We start from the raw sequence: 20,497 nt of genomic DNA, 5'->3' as shown, positions 1-20,497 counted from the left end.
TTAACACGCGATTAACGCGTTTGTCATGGCCCACGCTCCCTCACATCTCCTACTTCCTGATGACCTTATTTGGAACACCGTGTGACACTGCTATTAGGACAGCGCAGCTGGAGGACATCAGGTTCATTACTCATCCCACAGATAAACCCCAGACGGACCTCCAATCATCGCTGGATTATACTACTCACTGTGGTAACCAGTCGTGCTCAAATTCTTGTCTCCATCTTGTGAAACCATTGCTGACCTGTGTATGTTCTCTCTCCTCAAGTACTCGACCTGGACCTCGCCTGTCTTACGAAGAATGCTGTCTGCCCGCTCCAGCCCATCATCCAAGCGAACTCATCATATTCATCTGTTCATCTCATAATAAAGTGTTCTTTGACTTTTCCCTGCTCTCCCTTCTCTTTGGATCCTCACACCAAGCCGTGACAGCGTTAACGTGCCCTGCACTAATATATATATATATATATATATATATATATATATATATTAGTGCTGTCAAACAATTTCTTTATCTGATTAATCACAGCTTTCAAATGAATTAATCATGATTAGTCACATGCAACATGTAATGTATGTAATATGCTGTTCTAAAACATCTCTACCATGTCCTAGATCATAATTCTGAATTTAAAAAAAAAATTAGAAAAAAAAGAAAAAAAAACAGCAGATGTAGTGACTGAAGTTAAACAGCCAATAATGATGAAGAAATTGATAAAACTGATCTGGATGAAAACTGCTTTTTCCTTTTATCATTGAAGTGTGAGCGTTTGTGTAGCAGTGATAAAAGTCCTACCGCAGCATCATCCAAAGTAAACACCTGCTGATAAAATACATCATTGGGAGGTTTTTCTTTATGGAGGGCGTAAAGTGACACAATGAATTAATTAAATATATCATTCAATAATTACTTAAATGTGTCATTAAATGATTAAAATGATAATGAAATACATAAATGTGTAATTAAATAATTAAAATGATAATTAAATACATAAATGTGTAATTAAATAATTAAAATGATAATTAAATACATAAATGTGTAATTAAATGTATAATTAATTAAAATACAAATTAATATATGTAAAAACATATGTAATTATTTCACTATTTAATTAATTATTTATCTATTTAATTAATTATTTCACTATTTAATTAATTACTTATCTAGTTAATTATTTCACTATTTAATTAATTATTTATCTATTTCATTAATTATTTCATTATTTAATTAATTATTTATCTATTTAATTAATTATTTCATTATTTAATTAATTATTTATCTATTTCAATATTTGACTATTTAATTAATTATTTATCTATTTAATTAATTATTTCACTATTTAATTAATTATTTATCTATTTCATTATTTCACTATTTAATTAATTATTTAACTATTTAATTAATTATTTATTTCATGGTCCGCCACTGCCATAATCATTAATTTATTTTATCTGTCAGCCTAGCCCATCAAACTCAGTGGGCGGGGCTAACTAGCGCATGTAGCGAGGAAAGCAGAGAATATGTTGAAGTCGTTGGACTCATTTAGTCACTTTCCGACCAAAATACTGACCACAGAGTGACTGAAAGTTTAGAAGTACTCCACCACTTCTCTGGTACCATGATACAACAAGCAGAACACACAGGGACCGGGACGTTTGGAGTTTGACCCGACGGCAATTCTGGAGAACCAAGTAGTAGTGGGTACCTGATTCTCGTTAAAGTCGCCGCAAACAATTATAGGGTGACAGTCCATCGTCTCCAGGGCATCCAGAAGGCTTACCATGTTTTCCAGGAAGCGTCTCAAACTGTAGCTGGGGGGTCTGCGATCACTGCCTGGACTGGAGCCTCAACCTTAAGAACTACAAACTCAAGATAAGTCACATTATGCAAATACTGTCTTTCATGCACCTGAATGTGGTTTCTCACATAAACAGCAACTCCACCGCCACACCTGCTGGCCATCTGAGGAAGGTTTGTGTACGACACGTGTATGTTACGCTTGTACAAGGTGAATCCATCCAGGTGAAGACTGTCTGCAACAAAGGAGCCCTGCAGGTGAGATTCGGTTAGACACAGTACATCGGCCAGACACAGTTCATGATGTCTCTCGATGTCATCGATGTGAGATGGCAGTCCCTCTGTGTTGTGATGGACGACGGTCAGAGTGTCAGGCCTGCGTACTGTTTCCCTCAGAGGAAGAAGAGGCATCATGTCATCCACACTGGCTTGTCTCATGGTCTGGATGGCTGCAGTAACTTCAGGGTTGGCGTAGATTTTCTTCTCATCCAAGTCCAACAGATACAGTCAGCTGAGAGAAGTCACCCTGCTTAGAGCCACATAAGCCATGCCTGCTTCAAAGAGCTTCTTCAAGGAAACTACAGCTGCATGTGTCGTTAAGCCTTGAGTTTTATGCACGGTACAAGAAAAGGCCAGCTTCACAGGGAACTATCTACATACCACTACTTTCTGTTCCACAGTATCCTCTGCTCTCTCCACGTAAACCAGATTGTCAGATCCTGCAGGTCCACTATGTCTTCCAGCTGTTTGACTGTCCATTCTCAGCCCAAGCTTTGTGATATGTTGATCCGTCTCAGAAGTAATCACCGCGATCAGAGTACCAAAGGCACCATTCACCAATCCTTTCTGTATGTCAATGTTTCTGGTGAGCATGACACGAGCTCATTCTGCAAGTTTCAGGGTGTCAGGTAAATCATTGCGTCCTCCTTTGCAGGGTTTGTCTTGCCCTGTCATTCTTTCTGATCGTGGGTCTTTCTGGAAGTCGTCTGCATCAACAGTGATGATGTCAGAAAATAAATGAGACAGCATTGCTGATTTGTGTTCTTCAACCAACTTATTTGTGGGGAAAATGTGCAGAACATCGGTGAAACAAAGTTCTGGTTGAGTGATGGCTTGTGTCAGCAATTTTCTGTCAGAATCAGACAGTTCCTCATCTTTCTCCTTCACTCAAATCCTGTTCAGCATTTCTGCAAAGGCAACATCATCTTTCTGACGCATGATCTCAGTCAGGGTGATCATCTGAAAATGTTCCTGCCATAGGTCAATCTGAGATGGGTCGTGCACACAGAGAGGTTTAGACTGTCGTACTGGTGGCAGCTGATAAAAATCTCCAACAGCTTGGACTGACATTCCTCCAAAAGGTCTGTTATTAACCTTGATCTGTTTCAGTCTGGCATCCACATAAGCAAAAAGCTGCTTGGAAACCATAGAAATCTCATCAATGATGATGATCTCAGCATTGTACAGTTCAGCTCTGACTTCATCCAGTTTATTGCCAAGTCCTTGAATGGGAGGTTTTAAACTGTGAGGCAAGCGAAGGAGAGAATGCAGCGTTGTACCACCAATCCCGGAAGCTGCAGTTCCCATAAATGCAGTGAGAAAAACAGTAGGGCTCGATATGTCGGCTTCCTCTTTATGTCTCGGCAGTCTGCTCAGTATCTTTGATGCTTCTGAATGAATGCATTTAATCAGATGTGGCTTTCCTGTTCCTGCACCGCCGTTGACATAAAAGAAAAATGGCTCTTGTTGGAGAAAACCTTAAAAATGCACAAGTAACAAAGAACAGGTACTTCTTCCCATTGTATTAAAATAGGCAGGTACTAATTTCCCACTTTCCTAATTAATACGGTACTGTTCCACACATTTTCTTTCTACCTTTCTCTTTAGGGTCTTCTCCTGCGTGTTCTTTGATGGATCAAAATATGACAGACTACTTCTCTCAGTTAACTAATTTATTAATTACAATTGATATGAGAAATGTGCAAATACAGAATTCTGGATTCGTATTGTCTGTCCCCTGGACTAATACAATACGGAGTCTGCTGCTGTTACAGTCAGAACTCCCTCTAACTGATCCTGGAATCCTTATATAGGTCTGAATATACACAGTTTTGCTGACTCATGCTGGAGTTTGTTGTGGAATTTTTAGTTATCAAAGATCACACACTAAGTGAGAATCGAACAAAGTAGTTTTATTAAGAGCCGGCCGGCAATGAGAGTCACACAGTCAAAGGAGTTTGTCTGCGAGAGTCTGCCAGATACAAGTGAGCTTAGTTAATATACCAGGCATGAGCTGATAACATCACAGTAGGAGGTCATTGTTTTAAATTTCTCACATAGCTGTTAACAAATGTTACGGAGTGAAGGGTGCAAAGGAGGAAGCTCATTAAACTCTCAACATCTGTTGGGGGGATGAGAAAGGGGGGGAAGGTGTGAGAAGGAGTTCTTATCTAAATACACAGACATACAAAGTGTAACCTACAAACTATAAGGGTATATGAATAAATTTTCCATTACAATCCACCCCTTTGATTAAAATGTAACATATTAATCACAATTAAAGAATAAAGAAAAATTTCACTCAAGGAATTCCAAATCACCACTGTCATAATAGGGAGTGACATCCTCTGGGGTATAATGATGAACATGGAAATTAAATGTTCTGTTAAGCGTACATTTGATCAGAGGAAGAACACAGCAAAAAACAACTAGAACACACAAGAGAAATATAGTCAGGACAGTAGTAACCCTGGTCAGAACCAAGATCCAGGAACCACTAGTAAGTCAGTTCCAGAAATCCCACTCCTTAGAGGGCAAACTAGCATTGTTGCGGTCATGTAGGGTGTCCCAGAGATCAGTAAGGGCATCATGAATCACAGACAAGTTAGTAGATGTATCAGGGACAAAAGTACAACATTGATCTCCAATCAGAGCGCAAGTGCCACCTTGTGCAGCTAGTAGAAAATCGAGGGCCATCCGGTTTTGTAGGGACATTATTCTCAAGGCTTGGACTTCCTTTTGCAGCAAGCTAAACCCAGAATCCACCAGAGAGGTTAAATTTTCCAAAGAGATTGATAGATCTTCCACAGTCCATGCTAGTTCCCCAACCCCCCACCAGGGCAAAGCCATCATAAATCCTTTCATCTGTGGAGAGAAGATACCGCGTTTAACACGATGGGGGTGATGAAAGGGTTCGGGAAAAGGCCGCAATGTACCATTTGGGGTTAGAGTAAACGCAGAGACATCAGGGAGCAGATAAGCCAGATAACATGTTCCAGACCAATTGACAGGAAGGTAAATATAAGAGTGTCTGCCACATGTCCAAACCATGTTCTGAGGACATCCAAAGCCGGTATCTGATGGGATATAAGACCAAATGGTGTTAAGAACAGAATTATTGTACATAGGAAGGTCAGGAAAAGGTAAGAGAGCTGTAAGGTTAAACACAACGACTCCTGAGGCCCACTCTGTAGAGGGAGAACTATCAGGGAATAAATCACGAGGATTTAAAGTGAACGGGTCAGAGCGTTTGGGGCAAGGTGAGGATATACATGAGGCTGAAATGATACGCTGACAACCTAGAGTGTGTCCTAAAAAGAATAGTGCATCTGTCCCATTTCGCTGAAAACAAAGAGGTGGAGAAGAATATGGATTTGTACGATCCCTTAAGCGGAAGACAGTTCTGGATGAAACACAAGTGGAGTTTGTGTTGCTGGAAAACTCAGCTGGTCTCCTCCAGGAGAGGGGAGGGCGTTGGTGTGGCCAAGTAATGTTCCTAGGGTGTAATCTATTACCCATGATCAGAGTCCACAAAGTGGTATTCAAAGGGACTGGATATGGAATAAAAACTGATTGAGTGGGTGTGGCATGCGGCACCAGTCCACAAACATAGCAACTGTCATTTGTCAATTTATGAGCAGACAAATTGGCAACTTGCCACCAAAGATTCTCAGTGTGATCATGATGCTGAAGGATGTGGTTATCTCGGCGGTGCCTCCTGAGGGAGGGTGCTTCTGTCCCCTGCAGTCGTCTGGCGGGTTGGGACGAAGCTGGGGTGCGTTGTGTCAGGTGAGGTCCGGTTGGATCCAGGTACCAGAGGAGGGAGGTGATAAGGATGAAGAGGATGACGCACGACCATCCCCTCACGGCAGTCTGGGTGTACTTCATGTTGTCCCGTGGAGAATGGACCATCTCGCACGGGGCTGACCTCAGGGATTATTCTGCCCTGTGGTTGAGAGGTCAGCTGGAGTTGGGGTACTTTGAAACCTTCTACAGTGGGACGCGTGAATCCACGTGGACCTTTCAGCGACCTTCACGGCTGTATGAGTGACCAACAGGACCTGGAAGGGACCCAGCCACCTTTTAGACCGCCAGTGCTTTCTCCTCGTCTCTCGAACCAAGATCCAATCTCCCGGAACCAAGGAGTGAAACAGATCTGATGCTGGGCGTGGCAGGGCCTCTTTCACCACACTCTGCACCTGTGAGAGAACTTTGGACAGATTTTGACAATAAGCAAGCATGTTACTTTCACAGTATGTGGTAGACACGGAGAGTCCTGGAGGATCCAGACCAGTGTAGGGAGGTCTGCCAAACAGAATCTCAAATGGACTAAGATTTGTCCGGGCACGTTTCCTCATTCTCATGTGCATAAGAATGAGTGGGAGGGCTTTTGGCCAAGACAGTCCTGTTTCTTCACAACATTTAGCCAACTTACCTTTTAAAGTGGCGTTCTCTCTTTCAATTGTTCCGCCTGATTGCGGGTGATAAGCACAATGAGTCTTAAGCTGGAACCCCAATAGTCCACTTACCTCTTTCAGGGCCGCATTTACAAAGTGTGAACCATTGTCAGATGAGACCTTAACTGGAATCCCCCATCTTGGAATGATTTCGGTCACCAGAGCCTTAGCCACGACTGAACTTGTGGCATGCTTTGCTGGAAAAGCTTCAACCCACTTTGACCACATGTCTACCATAACTAGACAATATTTCTTACCTTCTGCAGGTGTTAACTCAATGAAATCCATCATCAAATGATCAAAAGGCTGATTAGGTGGTGTATGACCAGCTGGAGGGCAGGCAAGAGGGCGGGCGGTGTTATAGCCTGCACAGATCAAACATTTTTTGCAGTAATTTTCAGCCACCACAGTGAAGCCTTTTGTGAACCACAGAGATGTTGTGGAAGATACCATCCCCCCTTTTGACACATGGTCCAACCCATGTGACAACTTAGCAAACCAGGGGAAGAAATGGCGAGGAAGGCAAGGTTTTCCATCAACAGAGCGCCATACACCTGCAGAATCAGGGGTGCAGGAGTTAGCCTTCCAGACAGAGCGTTCCTCTGGAGTAGAAAAAGACTGGATGTCCTGCAGAGAACAGGGAGGAGAGTGATCCTCTTCTGTGAGAGGAGAAGAGGTGAGAATGTGCGGCGAGGCTGACAGAGCTGCCTGCTTAGCAGTCTGGTCGGCCAAGGCGTTGCCACGGGCAACAGAGGAAGTGTCATTAGTGTGAGCTTGACATTTCACTACAGCGACATCTGAAGGAAGAAGAATAGCGTCAAGGAGAGCCGCAACCTGTGTGGAGTTCAAAATAGGCTTACCATCAGATTTCAAAAAATTACGGTGACGCCACAACGCACCAAAGTCATGAACTACACCAAAGGCGTAACGCGAATCGGTATACACAGTCAGGGACTTACCTTGTGCGAATTTACAGGCCTCAGTGAGAGCAACAAGTTCAGCTGTCTGAGCAGAGAATTGTGAAGGGAGGGAGCCAGAGAAGAGAACCTGATGCTCATCACAGACAGCAAAACCCACTCTGTTCTTACCAGAATGGTCTCTGAAGGAGGAGCCATCACAAAAAAGAATGAGATCAGAGTTAAGAAGAGGCTCATCAGATAAATCTGGTCTCGGAGTGCAGATTTCAGACAGAACAGTCTCACAACAGTGATGAACACCATCTTCTGCGGTAGGAAGAAGAGTGGCAGGGTTAAGTGATGTACACCGTTTCATAGTGATGTTAGGCATATCGAGAAGAACTGTGGTGTATCTCAGCCATCTAGCTGCAGACAGATGAGAAGTCTTTTGTTCGAGCAAAATGATGGATACAGAATGAGGAACAAAAACAGTTAGTTCACTGTATCCCACAATGTCACGTGATGCAAGTACAGCCTTCTCACATGCAGCCACAGCTCTCAGACAGCCAGGAAGCCCCGCAGCAACAGAGTCGAGCTTGGAAGAGTAATAGGCCACCGGGCGCTTGTGAGAGCCGTGCTGTTGAAGGAGAACAGAAGACATGAAACCATGTTTTTCATCAACAAACTGAAAGAAAGGTTTGGCTGGGTCTGGCAGAGCCAGGGCTGGAGCAGAACACAGCGCTTGTTTCACAGACAGGAAAGCCTGCTCAGCCTCCGGGGTCCAGAAGAAATGGTCATGAGCAGATAGATTCTTACCATGTATACAGGAAGTCAGGGGGGCCTCAAGTTCAGAAAAATGTGGAATAAAGGCCCGACAAAACCCTACCATACCTAGAAATGACATCAGCTGTTTCTTGGTAACAGGTTTTGGTGCTTTCTGAATGGCCTCAATCCGTTTAGGGGTCAGGGCCTTGGTGGTGGCAGAAATGTGATGCCCTAGAAAGATGACTTGAGGCTGGCAGAACTGTAGTTTACGCAGACTGGCTTTATGACCCTCAGAATGAAGATGGAGGAGGAGGGCCAGTGTGGCTTCCTCACACAAGGAGGCAGAAGGACAGCAGAGCAGAAGGTCATCAACGTAAGTTAATAAAACTACGCCCTGTGGAAGCTGCAAAGAAGAAAGAGAATCTCTTAGTACCTCATTGTAGATTGTGGGGGACTCACAGTACCCCTGGGGAAGCCGGGTCCAAGTGTATGGTTTCCCATTGAACTCAAAAGCGAACCAGAATTGGCTGTCTGGATGAACAGGAACAGACGTAAAAGCATTTGCCAGATCTATCACGGAGAAATGTGTAGCAGTAGGAGGAATCTGCGACACGATGGTGTGGGGGTTGGGCATCATAGGGGCCCGTGAAATAACTGCTTTATTGACAGCTTGGAGATCTTGGACAAAACGCCAGTCAGGTTTGGCTGGTGGTTTACGTGGTTTCATGATTGGGAAAATAGGAGTGCGAACAGGTGAATTTGGACAAGAAACAACAATACCACTCCTAAGATGTGAATTGAAGACAGGTGTAATACCCTCCAAAGCTTCAGGTTTGAGAGGATATTGCTTCTGGCAGGGGCGGTAGTCAGATTTCGGAGTGATGATTACTGGGGGGCAGTTCTTAACCAGGCCCACATCATGGGGAGAGGTAGCCCACAAATCAGAGGGAACCTGAGAGAGGGCTGGGGGAACAGGTGGCAAGGGTGAGTCAGCAGATAAACATGTCAGAAAATCATCATCTACCAACTGAACACTTTTCTGGCAATGAATCACAGAGAGCATGCTCTGCTTAAACACACCCAGCCTTGGAGAAAACAAAACTGCTGAGTCATGAGTGGATTGCCACTGAGACTCTCTGAGAGCAGTAGCAACAAAGGGGCCCAAATCCTTCCACTCAGTCGAGTGGGACTTGGAAAGAGACACGTGTGGGTGTGTGTGAAGTTTAAACAACTTCTGTTGGTCAGAGGTTAGTGAGACAGACAAAACACACATACTTTCATTCCAAAACATACATGTCACAGTCAGTTTGTCAGAGCAGTCCCTAAAAAAGATTTTTTCATACTGCTGATCTGGCCCATCAGGACAGATGTAGGATGTGCAATGTAATTCCCTCTCCCCCATCACCTCTGCCCCAGGGGAGACTCTGGCTCTGCAGAGGGACAGCCAGTGTGAAGAAAGAGGGGAGCTTCCCATTTTCCACTGATAAGCATAGCAGGGAGCTCTTGGGTTATATTTAACCATCATTAAATCTTTTTCCTCAGTGTCAGAAGATGAACATGATATGGTCAGCCCCTGAGACCCAGAGGAAATCTGAATTCCCAGTTTGCACATCAGATCACGGCCCAGTAAATTTACAGGACAAACTTTGGACAAAAGAAAGGAATGTGTAAATGGATGCTCACCTTGTACTGAGCAGGTTAAAGGTACCGTGAATTTTTCTTTGTCATGATGGCCTCCAGCAGACACAGAAATAACAGTCTTACCACTGAGTGGTGGTGTGGGATTTAGGGTGCCTGTCTTAAGAACTGAGTGAGTTGCACCACTGTCAACCATAAAAGAAACTGGTTGATTATTTACAGACAATGTAAACAAAGGAAAACGTTTATAAGCTATAGCAGCTAAATGAGTGTATGTGTGTGTGTATGTGTGTGTGTGCATTTCACTTCCCTCAACAGTTGCTGCAGCGAAAACTGTGGTGGGTGGAGAAAAAAGCTCCTCTGGAGTCCTGTCTCCCGGGTCCGCCCCTCAGTCAGCCTGCTGGTATTCCTTCTGGTGGGTGGGCCCATTATCCTGAGGGCAGTTATCCTTCCAGTGTCCATATTGGCCACAGCGATGACACGGCCCATGTCGTTGTGGGCAGTTATCCTTCCAGTGTCCATATTTGTCACAGCGATAACATGCCCCACGCTGTTGTTGGTTGCCGCCCCTCTCTCGTCTTCCTCTGCCCCTTCCTCTGCCTCTCCTATCTCTATTGGATTGTGGCTGATTTTGGGAGGTGAACAGAGTCAGGGCTGTTGACATCTGTTTTTCTTTCTTGGATTCAGCTTTTTTCTTGTTTTCATCCATGACATCTTGTGCGTGTTTTGCTTGACGTTGAAGCTGAGCTAGTCTGGTCTCATGTCTCATCCCCACATACTGTCTCTTCACCACTTCCAACACATCTCTGTTCATACCTTCAATGATGGTCTGACAGAGAAGGCGTTCCCATGGTCCTGGAGTGTTCCCCAGTTCTCCTGCAGGGCGCTCCAAGCCAGAGTGTCTGGTGAAAACAGTTTCACAGCGGTGTAGAAAAGCCTCCATGCGCTCATCTGGGCCCTGTATCAGATTTCTCAGGGCAGCCAGGCTTCCTCGATTAGGGAACACAGTCTTTATGCCATCACAGAGTGTGGTGATGGCTCCTCTGTAAGGTCGGTTCGGCTCATCGTCCCAGTTTGGATTTTTCAGGCCGGTGTCATCAGGAGGGAGGTGGGGACGGATCTTAGCCAGATCACTAGCAGTGAGCATTTTAGCAAGAATTTTTCTCAGTTCAAGTCCAGTGGGGCGGTGTTCACGGCAGAAAGCTCTCCACTCCTCGCTAGCTTTCTCACCATCTTCAGTGGGGTCAGGAAGATTTTTAGCATGTTCCATGATTTCAGAGGGGGACCAAGGGCGATAAACCAATATGGGGCCGGTGGGTCCTGATACTTCCACCATGGGGGCACTAAAAACCTCAGTGTCTTCATCTTCAGCAGTATTTTGTCCCAAAAATAGGCCCTTTGCAGTCTGTCCAAATTTGTAGAAAGGGGAGGTTGCTGACACCTCCGGTCCGTAGATCTTCCCGGACTTGGTACGTGAAGGGCTGGTCATGTCTGCTGACGGTCTTTCGGTTCCCCCTGTAGCTTGGCCATGGTTGGAGTCAGCGGGACCTGATGTCTCATCTCTCCGTCGGTCCTCTGGACGACGCTGCTGAGGCTGCTGGGGCTGTTGTAACACCGGGGGACAGGAGTCCAGATCTGGATCCACCTTCAGCGCCTGTAATCGTTCCTGCAGTGAACGATATGGAGAGGGTTGTGAATGCCCTAAATTATTATTATATGGTGGAGGTGCACTAGACAGGGATGCATTATCCCTCCTGTTTCCTATATCTCCAGTCATATCTAATCCCCCACCCATTTCTTTAGTATTAGCTTTCCTAACCCTACATTCACTCTCATTTTTCCACATTTCAATGCATTTATTATGCCGTTCCCACTTCTCTACATCCGTTGCCTTGATTTTCTTTTTTTTTCTTTTTCTCATCCCAGTCCTTCTGTGCTGCCTCATTCAGCTTATCTAATTCCTTCTTACTCAAACTCCCGTTCTCTGGAAAACCATGTTTCTTTGTCCAGTAAGTCATGCAGTCCGTGCAGTCAGGTCCATATTTCTTTTTCATATCTCTTAAAATTTGGGAGTCCCATTTACTCTCCTTCCCCGTCACAGCTGTGTTTCCCATTATGCAGCTAGGACGTCTCCTTGCTGGATTTTTCTTCTTCGAGGAGCCCAAACTCAGGCACAAAAATTGACTAAAACGCCTATTATTACCACCGAAGTTTTCACCTCAGTGCCGGACTAACTCTACTCTACCGCAATAGAATAGTAATCTACCTTGCCTCACAAGATAGCGGGACCCTGCGAAAAGGAGCAGTAAATGGGAGTCTGATATGAAAACTTCTCACCGTGTGTGATTCTGGATGCTGCTCCACACGCAGACTTCGTTCTGGATATCAGTGGTGCCTGAACGGAGTTCCTCCGCCGTCCCCTGATGGTTAAGGCTGACCCAGGGGCTGAAGTATCCTTCAGGATGATCAATCACGGGTTCTGGTCCTCCGGTCAGTCACTCAAGATATCCTGTTCGTGACGCCAAATTGTTGTGGAATTTTTAGTTATCAAAGATCACACACTAAGTGAGAATCGAACAAAGTAGTTTTATTAAGAGCCGGCCGGCAATGAGAGTCACACAGTCAAAGGAGTTTGTCTGCGAGAGTCTGCCAGATACAAGTGAGCTTAGTTAATATACCAGGCATGAGCTGATAACATCACAGTAGGAGGTCATTGTTTTAAATTTCTCACATAGCTGTTAACAAATGTTACGGAGTGAAGGGTGCAAAGGAGGAAGCTCATTAAACTCTCAACATCTGTTGGGGGGATGAGAAAGGGGGGGAAGGTGTGAGAAGGAGTTCTTATCTAAATACACAGACATACAAAGTGTAACCTACAAACTATAAGGGTATATGAATAAATTTTCCATTACAAGTTGCAGAAGTAGGGTCAGCTTCAGTCAAGCAGATATCCACCCCCCTCTTTATGACCATTTAGTGGCTTCTTTTGATCTGGAAAACAGGGACAAAGAAAACACACACACAAGCAAGGTATCTCCTCTGAACTCCGGTTGACCCAGAAATTTCCCTTAGGGGTAACATTCCATGCTGTTTAATGGCAACACCCTGTTAGTCAGCCCCCCACATGTTCTTTTCATATGGGGGGATGTGAGGAGTCTCATTGTTGCTTAAGCACTCTATCAGTAAGTATATGAGCTTAAAGATAAGAGATAGTCAATATAATTACAGAGTAAGAATATAAATGAAAATAAGTAACAGACCCAAGCCATCCCTTGATGAGTACCTCAATAAATTTCTTAACAATTCCCTCTTTTGACCTCTCACAAAGAGGTCAATACTACTATATGTGAAATTTACACCACAGAATCACACTCACTGTCATCATGTCATTAAAAGAGTTTCCACACCTGACTGTTCTTTAAGCTCATTAGAAAGAGACTGCAGACCAGCCAAAGCATGAAAAACAGAGTAATCAGGAGCTGTATTATTAGGAATAAAAATACCACAGGAATCATTGAGCATACACCCCCTTTTTCTGCTAAGAGAAAATCTAAAGCCATCCTGTTTTGATAAGCCATCAGTGAAGTAGCATCCAATTGCTAGGAAAGACCAGGAAAAGCATCTCTAGTCAACTAGATGGTCAGCCTTTGGAGATTATATTGGATATAATTTATTCTATCCACATTCTTATTTACAGTAATAAACAAGAAAATGGATTCAAAACCAGCTGCAACCTGGTTCATTAATTTATACTCATCCGGAACACCTTGTGGGACTCCCAACGGCATTCATGTAGACAGGAGGATTATGAGTTATGGAGAATGCAGCTGATGTGGATCTCTTATGGCGGGAGAGAAGACTACCAATCTGAGCATAGTTAGTTAAAATAGAAGTGGTAGTCAGGAAAAGAGTAATTGACATGACCAGGAGCCCTGTGCAGCTTTACAGCCAATTTCCAGGCAATATGCCCATCAGGTGGTGACATCCACAGTATCACCATAGGTCAGCTCTAGTAACATTAGTTTACACATATGTCAGTCAGAAACATTAACAGTAGTTAAACAACAAAACAAGGAGATAATACAACCTTAATTCCAGTATCACTGGTTCTAGCTAATAAGGTGTGATTACCTTTAATGGGGGTGAAGACTGGAGGAACAGCTTTAACAGATGCTAAAGGGAAAGAATTTTTCCAAAAACTTACAAGATGCAGTCGGGCTCTGAATCATATGAAATTCCAGGATACAGTCTGTAAACAAAGAATCAGTAGAGCCATAGACGGAAGGTCAACAAGCACACTGATTAAGATAATACCAAGTTTCACCTTTACCCTTTAGTCTGACTGAATGTGACGTTACTTCACTCACTTCAAATGGACCCATCACCTGTAAAAGTTTAGCTCAAAGTGTCATAAGAACAATATCATTTTTGAAATAAACATAATAAAAAAGATTTAGGGTTGATTCTTCATCTATAGACAGATCCATGCCATCAGTCCTGCCTTTCAGAAAAATAAATATGTGTCTTGTTAATCAGAGTTAGCAGCATTATGAAACATCAGCCTTTGTGAAAGAAACTGAAGCAGCATCCTGGAAGAGAACCTGCTGGAAGAAAAAATGTTAAAGGAAACAGTCTGTACGTTGGGGTCAGAGTCAGAAAACTTTGTCAAAGTCACGTCACTGGTTCTGCGCAGAAAGGCCAAATCAAAGCAGGTAAATTTGTCCTGCATTTTATAAGGATCCTTAAAATTCATTATAATATTTAGAAAACATAAATTGTTTTGGAGATCTCTTATCAATGCTTTGAACTCCAAGATGACATGGACTTAAAACCAATTTGAATATTCTTTCAATAATACGTCCATCAGCCAAATTTGCTCGAGCAGCTTTTTCTCTTTTAATCTTTTACAAATCCCTCTTTTTAAAAGAGAATCAGATTTAAAATATCCATGGTTATTAAATAGGTTCTACTTTCTTACTGTACCTCTCTGTATTTATTTTATAGAGCACTTTCCTGTATTATTACAGAAATAATAACCTAAAAATAATTTCTATATCAACGTACATTTCTGGTATTGTTAGTTTACTCTAATTTACATTCGTTCATCTCCATTGTCTCTAAGTATTTGGAATTTATTTTTGTTGATTGGGTGTAACAAAAGATGATGATGGGGACAGATGGTAAAGGTAAAATAAATCCATTTTATTGAAACCCGTGAACTATGAGTGAAAACCTATAACAAAAAAAAGTACACAAAATAAACAAGTGTTGGGGTTAGCGGACCTGCTAAAAGAAATATACCAGAACCTATACCAAAAAAACAACCACCGAGTGAAAACCAAAAGACTGTACGGAGACTCGGTGAAGCTAAAACCAAACAAAAGAGCAGCAGATCCATAAACTAAAGTGACGGAAGTCACAACCAAAACCAAACACTAATCTAGCCCAACACCAAATCAAACATAAACACTGTGGCAGAAACACAAACTAAAGTGTAGCAGAGCCTGAACTGAACTGAGTGCGTAAACTAAGGTGAATCCAAACTAAAAACAGAACCATCCAAAGTCCCCACATGGGACACACCACAGCCAAGAATCCTCCTGCTGTGTCCAAATAATGGTCTGCCCCACAAAAGATTCGCTAACACGAAGCACAGCGAGCACTCAGTAGGCCTTGCTACCACCAAAATCTGCCATAACTCGGAACGAGGCCACCTGTGCTAAGCAGCCACGTTCCTACCACGAACACACAAAGACTAAGTGAGGGAAAGCGGCCTGTGCTAATCCAGCCTCCCGTCCAGACCGGCCTCGGCTGCAGCCTTTTCAGCCTCAGCTCTTAATAAGCTGCAGCCTGATTGGTCATGCCTGGACCAATCAGAGGAGCGGAGACAGAAGTGTGCCGGCTCCAGCCATTCCAGGCAGCGCTTCCAGATCAGACAATCAGCGGCAGATTGAGCCGCAGCTGCCAGCAATAAGCGGTGGCTGTAACAATTTTCTTCCAAGCAAATCATTTTTTGATTCATCCGTTTTCAGACAGATTTTGGATCCTTAGTGCACTTGACTGAAATAGATCAGGCCTTAAGTCTATATCCCTAAAAGCTGTTTCAGATTCAGTTATTATTCAATATGAATTCTAAACACAATACCAGGATTATCAAAACCTTAACTTAAGCCAATTGTTAACAAACTTAAAATAATCAGGACCCAGAGACACACGAACAGTTTTAGTGCAAATCACGCACACACTTTTTCAGGAAATTTGCATCACCACACAGAACCAACCAGGGAAAACTGCAGTATTTATGTGAATGCACATAAGGATCAGTATGTTGGCATTCAAACCTCTGGCAGAAACAGGATTTACTTTCTCCCATTTGTCAAGACATATAAATGAGAGAAATACCATCTTATCAGATCCTTGAGCAGCAATTAGACGGGGTAATCTGGAGGAAATATAAATTCATGCGTCAGTGAGTCACTATAATAATGTATCTGAAGGGATCAAAATAAAAAATTATTTCCCATCTTGTTTTTATTTTTTATCTATTTTTTGTCAAAGGTGTGAATCAGCGTTGGATGACTGAGGAAATGTTGTTGCCTCCAGCTCACTAAACATATTCTCTTCTTTGTAAATCGTGAAAACAACACAGGGTTAGTAACGTTATGTGGGTCAGTAGCAAGCAGATACTTCGTTGCAGTGAGCTTGTGTGTGTGTGTGTGTGTGTGTGTGTGTGTGTGTGTGTGTGTGTGTGTGTGTGTGTGTATGTGTATCTCTTTTCACAGTTCTGAACTAGTCTTATGTGTGTGAAATGTCTAGAAATGAAGCTTTCTTCTGTTTACTCTTTAGCACTTTCTTTCCATAAATGATGTAGATCTATTTATCTTCAGTATATTAACAAAGTTTTGCATCAAACCATTAATTATTTATAGTATGAAATCAGAATAGTCTCACCATCATCGTGTCGACTGGTCACATGACTGCTTCCATCTCCGAGTCAGCTCTGTCGTGGATCAGCCAGATGGCAAACTGCCTTTTTTATTATGGCCAATGACCCTTTCACCACATGTATATTCTGTCTCTAGTCAGTAGAAATGGATAATCTCATGACTTCAGGTCCCCAGCACCCACCTCTCTGTTCGCCTCTGCAAAGTCCAGTGGCCACGCCTCCACGAAACTGGACTACAGAGCTCACAGTTAGTTTCTTGTCTTGGTTTGGTCTTCTTGTCCTCTGAACAAAGCACATGATCAGGAGCGCTGTGGAGGATGGTGTCCTACCATCCAAAGCAAAGTTTACACATCCATCAAACATCTGGTTTCAGTCTCTTTGACACTCAAAGCAGAGGAACTCTGGTGGTAATTGCTGATGATCAGATGTCTTTGTTTCTTCTCTTGAATCATGTAGAGCATCAGGTGAAGCAGGCTGGGGTGGGTATCAGTCTCAGTTCATAGGAGATGGTGGTGATTATTATTCTTTTTTTTTAGTGGGTCTTTACTGACTTTTATTCCAACGGATGAGCTGAGTCGAATCGGATTTGCAGCCTGTGAAGAATTTCAAGAAAGGAAGTCTCAGACAGGGACAAGGGAGAGGGAGGAGAGAAGAAAAGAAAATAGGGTTAATAATTATCCAGCAGAGTGTGTGTATGTCTCTCCAAGAAGAGTTGCATATATTTTCTCTCACAGACTTGATAATGTAAATGTATCTTTAGATGTATGTATATAAGTAAAAAGCACAGTGTGTCTTTCTTTTCAATCAGACAATCAGCTTCAACTTCAGGAAGATTCCTTGTGTATGTATTAAGTTTCTGGAGTGGAGCAAAACATTTCCTCAGACAGATCAAATTATTTTACATTATCTGAATCTTTCCATGCATAAATTTAGCATCTCCTTCTAATTTAGTTTTTACTAAAACAAAAACCTATTTTAATTTCTCATGAGATTTCTCACAACCTATTCACCTTTTCAACCACCAACGAGGGGTCCACTCTGCCTGTTGCTTTGGAATGTGAGTCTCCAGTCACACACACACACACACACTCACACTATTTTGCCTTTTTTTTTTTAACTTATTGGCACAGAATTGATCTTTTAGAACCTTTTTACTCCGGTTCAAACATTCAAACATTATCTTTAAAACCCACTAGCTCGGTTTTGTCTAACTATAAGATTTTCTCACTGTGAGGCAATCACACAAACTTATTTCATCACACAATTTATACTCAACTGCTCGCTTGTTGATGGCAGATTTCCTGTCACCATCCGACGCCAGACTCAGAACCCCAGATGACTGGCCTCCCACCTAACATTGAGGTAGAGGTCTTTTTACAGGTCCCAGACCTGGCTGTGCACAGTCTTCAGTCTCTCAGCGATTCCATACTGGGTTCGGATGAGTATTTAGGATCCGGCTCAAAGAACCAATATGTTAGAAAATTCATTTCCAACATGAAGCAATGCAAAGCTAAACCTTCTACATAAGGAAGAACCACAAAGCATTATTCCTCTTTACTTAGTTTCTCTCTTTAAGGTCTCCGACCTTTTCTGTTTCATCTCTTAAGCTTCTACAGAAGATCTGTTATCTTCTGTGGTCAATTTCTTGAAATCCCCAGTCCCATAACACTTTTAAAACTTCTAAATACTACATCCAATCACTCATTCACTCTACACTTAAAATGTTACACTTTTCACTTATTCTCTTTTTCTCTTATCTGTTTCTCTTTAACTCTTATACTTCTATTCCTTTATTCAGGATCCCAGATCCTTATGGTCCCAGACCATTTACGGCTATTTTCCTTTTAATTCTATTATTCTTCAACTTCTTAAAGCCCCATTTCTCATACCAAAACTAAAACCATCTGTTACCTGATCAGGCACTTAAATTTAAGGTACTCAATGTGGACAATTTTTAGAAAAGGTTTGTCCTTACCTTCATTTATGACCGGTCTTTCAGTGCCTGATCTGGGTAGAGGATGATTATGATTGTCCTTTAAATCCTATTTGATGTCAGCTGAGAGAAAATTTAGTAAATAAAATTCAAAAACATTTAATAATTATGCTATACCGGATCCATCACGTCGGAGGTCACCAAGTTGTTGGAGAAAACCTTAAAAATGCACAAGTAACAAAGAACAGGTACTTCTTCCCATTGTATTAAAATAGGCAGGTACTAATTTCCCACTTTCCTAATTAATACGGTACTGTTCCACACATTTTCTTTCTACCTTTCTCTTTAGGGTCTTCTCCTGCGTGTTCTTTGATGGATCAAAATATGACAGACTACTTCTCTCAGTTAACTAATTTATTAATTACAATTGATATGAGAAATGTGCAAATACAGAATTCTGGATTCGTATTGTCTGTCCCCTGGACTAATACAATACGGAGTCTGCTGCTGTTACAGTCAGAACTCCCTCTAACTGATCCTGGAATCCTTATATAGGTCTGAATATACACAGTTTTGCTGACTCATGCTGGAGTTGCAGAAGTAGGGTCAGCTTCAGTCAAGCAGATATCTACCCCCCTCTTTATGACCATTTAGTGGCTTCTTTTGATCTGGAAAACAGGGACAAAGAAAACACACACACAAGCAAGGTATCTCCTCTGAACTCCGGTTGACCCAGAAATTTCCCTTAGGGGTAACATTCCATGCTGTTTAATGGCAACACCCTGTTAGTCAGCCCCCCACGTGTTCTTTTCATATGGGGGGATGTGAGGAGTCTCATTGTTGCTTAAGCACTCTATCAGTAAGTATATGAGCTTAAAGATAAGAGATAGTCAATATAATTACAGAGTAAGAATATAAATGAAAATAAGTAACAGACCCAAGCCATCCCTTGATGAGTACCTCAATAAATTTCTTAACACTCTTGATTGACAGAACAGACACGTTTAATGCACCAGTCTCTGATTGCATAGAACACACAGGCCTGCTTCTGGTTCAGGTTCTGATACATTTGTCTGAGAACAGTTGGATCAATGGCAGGGGCTTCTCTGATTGCACTGAGATCTGTTGCAGCATCAGACTGAGGACAAAGGTCAGGAACATTTTCCTGCTCAGGTCCTCGTCACAATCCAACCTCACAACTTCAGATTCTGGAGCAAGATTACACCATTCATCGATCGCAACATTTCTGTTCTCCTCAAACTCCTCCATTGCTTCTTCAATGGCCTCACTTTGTTTCTCATACTTGTCTCTGTTGTGTTTGACAATATTCTTCACATAGACAGAATGGTTTGATCCTGGTAGCACGACCCATCCAGAAGAGTAAAAAGTTTTTTTTTTAAATCCTGCTCTGATCTGTGAGGAAGGCACAGTCTCAGTAATCTCTCACGAAATTCTTCAGTATGCTTTTCCTTTGAACAGTGGTAATATCTGATAATAGCAGGTTTATCATTTTTATGTAGTTGAACATATCCTAGTCCATTGAGCAGTGGGAAGACATCATCCTTTTTAGCATTTTCACTCTTGACAAACCTGCAGTTAGCAGCAAAATCAGCCAAGCACATCTCCTCATACTGTGGTCTCTGAGGTCTGGCTTTGTACTTGCCACTCAAACTTGTCATCCAGACGTCACAAGATTCTGGTGGCAGATCCTCCAAGAATGCTATAGAAAGACTAATTTTACAGCAGTTTTCTTCCGTGGGAACGAAAATTGTACTTCGTGAAGAT

The 20,497-nt window shown here is 42.5% G+C and overlaps 1 protein-coding gene across 1 annotated transcript; it reads right to left on the bottom strand.

Annotated features, from left to right (window-relative positions):
* Positions 1–6,005: 6,005 nt before the first annotated feature.
* LOC121641425 lies at positions 6,006–11,610 on the bottom strand. Its single transcript, XM_041987535.1, has 5 exons — positions 10,613–11,610; positions 10,235–10,458; positions 9,879–10,001; positions 7,089–9,158; positions 6,006–6,899 (listed from the first exon to the last, which is right to left on the bottom strand). Exons 1-5 carry the CDS (start codon positions 11,608–11,610, stop codon positions 6,007–6,009), a joined length of 4,308 nt encoding a protein of 1,435 aa, XP_041843469.1. The 3' UTR covers position 6,006.
* Positions 11,611–20,497: the final 8,887 nt, after the last annotated feature.

The sequence above is a fragment of the Melanotaenia boesemani genome, chromosome 6 (assembly GCF_017639745.1).
Source record: "Melanotaenia boesemani isolate fMelBoe1 chromosome 6, fMelBoe1.pri, whole genome shotgun sequence".
Taxonomy (NCBI): Eukaryota; Metazoa; Chordata; class Actinopteri; order Atheriniformes; family Melanotaeniidae; genus Melanotaenia; species Melanotaenia boesemani.
The sequence above is the reverse complement of the archived record's forward strand: the minus strand, read 5'-3'. Positions and strand labels throughout refer to the sequence as shown.

Bases quoted from the DNA above. Each gene is read 5' to 3' on its own strand.
- LOC121641425 (XM_041987535.1), bottom strand. From the start codon at position 11,610: ATGACTGGAGATATAGGAAACAGGAGGGATAATGCATCCCTGTCTAGT. The intron at 10,002-10,234 runs GCAGGCTGACTG...CAACTCACTCAG, and splicing joins ACCCACCAGAAGGAATACCA to TTCTTAAGACAGGCACCCTA. The intron at 9,159-9,878 runs GTGAGCATCCAT...CTGTTCCCCCAG, and splicing joins TTTAACCTGCTCAGTACAAG to CCCTCTCTCAGGTTCCCTCT.